Raw genomic sequence first — 7,500 nt, forward strand, 5'->3', positions numbered from 1 at the left:
AATCTCAGCACACGGACATTGGGAGTCGAACCTGGAACACTTGATTTAAAATACGTTCACTTAACCTCTACACCATCGAGGGGCCAGCCGAAAGATGTTGAATTTTGTAACTATAGATTCTACAAGCCTAAGTATATGCAATACAGTGTCGTCCAAACCAAAAAAATGAAAGCTAAACGCAAGCAAACCCGAATGGAACTAACCGCGAGCACACCGGGATGCAGCTAGCCGCAAGCAAACATAAGTGGTTTAACCATATATCAGGTGAGCCTACGCGGTCTCATTCATTGTTAATTTATACGAAAGGCCCCGAAATGTCACAGAGGGAAGAAGGTACTCGTGACTCCCTGCTTTATAGTGTGGTCGCTCTTCATGAGCAACGTAATATACATAATGCTGTGTTTTGTGAAGTGAGTTTTGAAGATAATGTCGATCGTTTTCAGAGTGGGTCGGTCCGCGAATTATATTGCTTGAATCCCTGCCAAATAAGCAAAGTTCATGGTGGTTCTCCCGAGACAACAAATTAGCCATGTACGAGTTCAAAATACGAAAACACTGACAAAAAGTTATGGCTACGGACTAAAAACAAACTATAATGCTGAGACGAAAAACTCAGATGTTGAAAAAACCAAGAATTGTCGCAAACAGAACTTCGAAGCTGAGGCCAAACAACATGCAATTGGAGAAAGAGGATACTCAACGAAGCAATTTGAAAAGTAAAATTTTATCTAAGCCTAACTCTTGTCCTGAATCTTTTATTTTTTTTTGCGTGTGTTCAATCGGCTTACTTGTAAAGTACAATTTGATATTGCGGTACGAATCCCGAGTAAAAAATTTTAGAGCGTCTAGTTGGCCGGAGAATTTCATATAGTAATAAGTTTATACATACCCCTGTCGGTCAGGCGTCTTTTGTAAAACCGCGCCGGGTCTGAGCGGAAGTTTTCCGGTCTTGCCTCCTTGGTGCGGTTATTCAGTTCGCACGAATTTTCCCCCATGACGTAGTTATAGCTTTGACAGGTGATTTCTGTTTCACAGCTGATATCACACTCTTGAAGAGCTCTAACGAAGAACTTTTTGAAGATGAATCCCTGTAGAGCCATCCCATTTATGCTCCGTTCCTCTCTGCAGTGCTCACCAGCAGATACACAGTTTATAAGGAAGCCGGCGAAGGAGAACAAACATGGAACTCTCCACAGCATTTTCTTGGTCTACAACAGTAGGGAGAGAGTGATATGTCCAATTAGTCATATTTTAAAACTGAAAGAAGATTAAATTCAGTCTATGACTTGGAGTTATCATCTTAGTGGCTGCATGGTGTGCAAATTGTGGTAACCGATAACCGAGTTTGCCACTGATGACTTTGACGTCATCTGTGATCAATATAACTGAACAGACGCAAGGCAACGTGGAATCCGTTTGTTTTGTGATTGAGTAATGAAATGAAATATACGTCTCTCCTCCAATTGATCATTGGTAAGTATCAATCAAACCGCGAGAATAATTTGGCTTGTTATATGAAAGAACATAGAATCACTACCCAAACACCAAATCCGGTTTGATGAAAGCTAGTGTAAGTCTGTCATTTCAAGGATGTCGATAAAATCAGGAACAGGAACTTTCCGGAACATCCATGATCACTCCAAAAACACGAAGTCTTTAATGAAGAAATGTAGATATTTGATGAAGCAATGTAGATCATCATCTTTTGAACCACAGTTTACCTGCAATAGTTAACTAACTATTAACACCTGCTTTTTTTTCTTTTCTGTTTTACTTGTGCTAGTTCCTGTCCTTTTTGCTTGCGGTTAGCTTTATTATTCGTTGGAAAGGGTAGCACTGTATTTACGTCTATTGGGTCTCCTCCGTTATACATAGTTTCAATATCTTATTTGGAATCCCTGCATGTTCTGACATGTTCCAGAATGTTCCATGTTCTCGGTTTATTCGACGTGCGCTGTTCCTATTCTTAAACCTTCTTCGGTTTACATTTATTGTAAAATAGCGACATTTTTGAGTTTGCCATATGGGCAAAATTTCCGAGAAACCGCTTTATAAACGTGGTCTCGCGAGATGCCACACGCGCACGATTTCGTAATTGTGTCCCTGGATTTCTCCAGTAAATTTTCTATGTTGTGTTATAAAGTAAACAAATCGATCACGTTTTTCCATGGTCAACTCGAGTTGTCTGATTTGCTGACTGATGCGTGTGGAGTGAACTAGGTGATTATCTTGTGGAGTTTCACGATCTGACAAAGCTTAGTTATCTGGAGTTTATTTTTGAGTTAGTGCACTTACAGTTTAAAGGTTATTACGCCACGAGTCAAGTTGTAGATGAATCCCTCTGAATTGCTTCTTGTTTCCTGTTTTTGCTTGAATGAATGAGTAAGCGAAAGGTTCTTAACTAACATATTTTATCGTTGCATATTTTATGGTTTAGTATTTCATATTTTGCAAATGGTTGGTGTGTTGTCTAACACACGCCTGATGATTGTTGGTTCTCGCCTTACTCCGAGGATTTTTCTCCGGGCTCTCCGGTTTTCCTCCCTCCACAAAAACCAACATCTCCAAATTCCAATTCGACCAGGATAGAGGACCCGACTCTAAATATTGTAAATTTTTTTTATATTTTTGATGATGATGATGATGATGATTATAATAACACTATTGATAAATGCTTCAAAAAATGTGTTTGACGTAAATTTTAAGTAAAATTTGATATAAAATAAGCAGTTACATTTACAAATCGCATTTTTTTGTCCTTATTTCTATACGTTTACAACACCCGAAGCAAGCATTAAGGAAAAAAGAATCATTCTGCTGGAGCAATGCATTTTTCGCGGGTTGAAATAATAATCCTTGACTTAGTTGATAGGTCATAATGAAATTAGCGGTTGTTTCTAGAATGAATTGACAGCATATGAAGATGGGCTCTGTAGTCGCGAAAAAAATATTTGAAGAATAAGGAAATTTTCAGAGTAGGAATGAATAATAGTATAATAAATATTTCGTTCCTCTTTAGTAAGTGTTGATAAGGATAAAAGCAGCAGATCTCAGGATCATGTTTATGAACAAAAGTGTTGGAAAACGTTTACAATAAGTCTCACGCCCTTTTCCAACTGATTACCATATACCAACAGCTTAAAGAGAGCGCTATTCTAGACAGGTGTTTTGCAAAATGATTGATGCCTTGAGTTGACGTAAAAACAGTGAACAAGTTGCTGTAAACATGCCATGTTGGATTGACTATCTCGCTAATCCAAACAAACAAAGCCAGACTAAGATTTGCTATTTTTCAGAGCAAGCAATCATATTTAGCCAAAACCAGTAGATAAACATCTCTTGCAAAAACCTGATCTCTGGCTATTTGTTTAGAATGAATGCATTTTTTCCTACCTAATCTAATTGGCTCTCTAAACTTTTACATAACGATAAACAGAAGCAATATTCTCCATCTATGCGCAATTTAAACATCTCTGTGATCTGCGCCAACGAGTGAAGCGTTTCTCTTTGTTAAACACTGAACTACAAAAATTCTCGACTATGACAGCCACTGTGTGACAATGATTTGTTAATTTTTCGAAGATCTTAAACGGCTGCTCGACCCTAGTTATACCAGCTATCAATTATAAAACTTCAAAAAAAATCAGCACCCGCTGATCTCGTACAACCCCAACAACTTGAAAAAAAGCAATGCATCATATTTTAGGAACATTTTTTTACTATTCCTTTTTGTCTGCAATATCACGCCATATGATAATTTAAACGTCCACTCAACAAAGATTTTATCTCGGTGTAAATCTCTATCACTTTTCGCCCGTGTTAGGAGATGTTCCTCGCTAGACTGAGAAGATTGAAGCCGTAAATTGAAATTTTGCTGTACTAAACACTTAAAAACAGTGAAAAAAATAACAAAAGAAATATTTCTTTAACTCTCTCATTCTAGGATTAATATCTGTCAGAAGGGTTACTTTTAATATTTTAAGATATTTAACTCACTGAACTGAATGGAGAGTAATAATGGAATGGGATTTCTAGATTTCCATGTCATTACTTCTTATCATAGACGTTTTTTCCTTCTCATTTTTTTATACACCTTGTATATGTCTAATGGTCATTGAAACGAAATTTTTCATGCGATTTATTCCTTTTTTATACCGATATCACGACAAGTAAAACAGTCAAGCAATTCTTAACTTCAATTTACTGGAATTATTTACCTTTCTCATTTGCTTTAATCGTTTTTGCGTATCTTAAAAGTAGATGTTTTTTGGTACACTCACCTTCCCGTGGTCTCGTAGTTTCACTTTCACTTTCTGTTCACCAGTAATTTTTAAGACACCACTAAAAGAGAAATTAAAACGCCTTCGAAACAAAATAGAAAATATATATAACACGAGAATGATAAAGATATTTTATCAACAACGCTGATTTTTTTGGTAAATGACAGAATTAATCGTTAGTACTCCTGTGAGAGATTGCTGTTTTCTCAGATTGTGTTATAATCTTGTATTGAGTTGCGTGCAGTCGGGCGCGCGGCCTGTTAATAAGCGTAAGCAGCTTGCACCAGCTGCAATAAGTTATGTCGAAACCTGACTTGAATATTTTATTGCATAGTTAAACATCGTTTAGTAATGTTTGTAGAAATTACTAAGTTCTCGATGATTCTAATTTGAATTTTCAATAAAACGCGCGGACTGCCAATTTTTCTAAAGGCTCATTCTGAAAGCTCACTTACGCGGCAATAATTTTTTTTTTTTGGCAAGGTTTGGATAAAGATGGTACGGGTCCCAAAAAAGGTTCGGCACGGATAAATTCTTTTTTTTAACCGGCTCTCCTTCGCCGAGCCAGAATTTCACTTGTGCTCAAAATATTTAGCCAGTGGGTTCGAGCACGGGTGAAATTTCGTCTCAGCACGAATAAAGAAGACATTAATAGAACAAAACGTTTTCCTGTGGAGCCATTTTTTTTTCGGCAAATCGGACCCATGCCAAACATTTTTTGTGGTATAAATGAGTACTAATACAAGGGAAATATATGCACGCCTCGGATAAAAATGATTCGCGTATCACAGCAAAAAAATTCGGCAAGAATTCTTTCCTTGAGAGAGAGTGAGAGAAACTCCCCTCTATGGTAGTTTTCTTCCACCTAAAGCCTCTCTCTTAAGTTTTCTTTTTACCAAACGTACGCACTCACACAAACACACCACTTTCAGACGAGTGGTTAGTCTCTTGTTCTGTATTGAACTGTGCTACCTTATGGGTGGACCATTTTACCTTTGAGGGGGGAGGGGAGGAGAGTTATTTTGGAAAAATATCCTGCAAGCATATTTGAACCATGAAAATTCATGTACACGACCACCGTCGAAGAAAAAGTTCACGCAATAGCAGTGAGCCGCAAAAAAGAATATTACACGGAAAAAAAAATATCATGCACACACGTCCCGAGAAAAAAGTTTTCTAGTGCGTGAAAGGGTAAAAAAAAATTAGTGGCTGTATCAAATCACACAACCCCTCCTCAAATGTCAGATGCTCCATCCTCAATAGCTGGCCCAGCAGCTTTAATTTCATTTCGTTGATGACCACTGGAAGCACTGTGCCTGCTGTACACGGTATATTAATATAAAGCAAAATTTTCACATTAAGGTGAACTCCGTCTCGTTAGTTCCCTGACATAATTGTGTGATTTTTGAATTTTAAATAACTTTAATGGCTTCCTTAGCTCCTCGAGCAACAGCGCTGAGAGTACAGCTGACGATTATTCCACTCGGAGATGGTCCAACACCTAGCAGGTGCTGTTTTTAATATTTGGGAGAATAACTTTTTTTATGATGTTTTTAGATTGGCGTTTTATATATGTTTCTCTTTGCATATGAATTGATTTCAAGCAACGTCATCGAACTTCACTGGATTTTGAGGAATTGAGGTTTTTGACAAGACTTGATTTTCGAATTTTTTACGTTTTGCCCGATAGCCGTTTGAGTAGCTTTCCGCCTAAGCCGTTTGAAATAAATTTACCAATCAGCTTTATAGAGTGAAATTTTTGCCATTACAATAATCGATCCATTATTTCTTTATAAGCCAGGGACGAAACGATTTCTCCTCAACACATTTCAACCTAACTGCTGGTTAAACGTTGTATCAACAGAAACCTATTAACAAATACAGAAAATCTTTTGTGATAAAAACGCAGTTCATTAGCAGTAAGGACTTTTGAGTCAATGTTGACCTGTAATGGTCCCGTGTTTCTTTTAGGGTATGGTTAATTACTCTTCAATCGCAGTAACAATTGTGAGCGCATTCTGGTTTGCATTTATTGTTTTTGGCACCCAATAATTTGTCCAAGTATATATTCCCCCGGTGTTTCTACAACTAATCCACTTCTGAAGAAATACTGCACAGTTGTTTTGACATTTTATATTCTGCTTTACGTACTAATTTAATACTGTAAAAAATGCTTAAGGACAGCTTCGCCTAAATATCAACTAAGCTTAGAAAAGCAAAAAAAAAAAAAAAAAAAAAAAAAAAAATGGAGTTTCTTTAAACTCGCCCAGAATGAAGCCGTATGGGCACTGGTTACAAAAGTATTGTTCAAAGTCCGATAAATTAATTTTTTATTTTTTTACGCAATTTTTTTCTCTTTGATGCGAATCACCTTTTGAAAGCTACAAGTCAAAGGGAAAGTGTTCGTTCGCCTTAAATTTGGACAGTAAATTCTTTAACATAAAAAGTATAAGAGCGTTTGCGAATTTTTTATTTCGTAATATAATACGTTTTCTGCGAGAGAAATTTTTGTACGATCACGCCACATTTTCATAAATCGTGCAGTAGTTCGAAAATGTTATGTAAAATCCATGTTTTAATTCGTGACCTTTCGCTTCAGAGTTTCACGGCAACTTATTTCAAGTCTTAATGTAATGTGTGTTTCAAGATCCGCCGCGTCTCTACCTTTCGGAGTAAAATTCTCTGAACTTATACGAACTGTCTTGCGAACTTCGCGAACCAACATACTAAACTAACATACTAAACTAACAGAAAAAAAATATTAAATAAACATGCTAAACTAACAGAAAAAAAAAAAAACTTGTTCAAAAAATGTCACGTGAACGCCAAACTTGTTATATTAGTCGCATCGTATTCGCGTAATGTTCACCTGAACTTGTTCAATTTTTAGAATTCACTTGCTAACAAGCGTTCTAAGCTTTTTCGTTTGGCACGCACACAACAGACAGGACTTCAGCAGAAACTCAGCTCTTTTACTTCCCTTTAGGAAAGCGAATTGAGGCACAAATGAAATTAGTGAAAGACAAAATTTTTGACTTCATCTTTGCATCTATCCAGTTCAAAAGTAAGTCTAATTGCCAATTATATTCTCTTTTCATCAACAATGAGTGACATGTTGCCATAATCAAGTAGCAAGCCGCATGATGACCACGACAAAGGGTTTCAGTTCGTATCTAACAGTCTCTTCCCGGAAAAAGAACAAAAAAACCCCTTCATACCT

At 36.8% G+C, this 7,500-nt stretch overlaps 1 protein-coding gene across 1 annotated transcript in view; it reads right to left on the reverse strand.

Annotated features, from left to right (window-relative positions):
* Window positions 1–1,934, reverse strand: part of LOC145465628 (ficolin-2-like) — an 8,601-nt gene extending 6,667 nt beyond the window's left edge. The window contains exon 1 of the mRNA XM_081449406.1: window positions 890–1,934. Within this exon, the coding sequence (XP_081305532.1) occupies window positions 890–1,199 (310 nt within the window). The 5' untranslated portion in view covers window positions 1,200–1,934. The remainder of the gene's footprint in view (window positions 1–889) is intronic.
* Window positions 1,935–7,500: the final 5,566 nt, after the last annotated feature.

This window comes from Orbicella franksi, chromosome 13 (genome assembly GCF_964199315.1).
Source record: "Orbicella franksi chromosome 13, jaOrbFran1.1, whole genome shotgun sequence".
NCBI classification, from domain to species: Eukaryota; Metazoa; Cnidaria; class Anthozoa; order Scleractinia; family Merulinidae; genus Orbicella; species Orbicella franksi.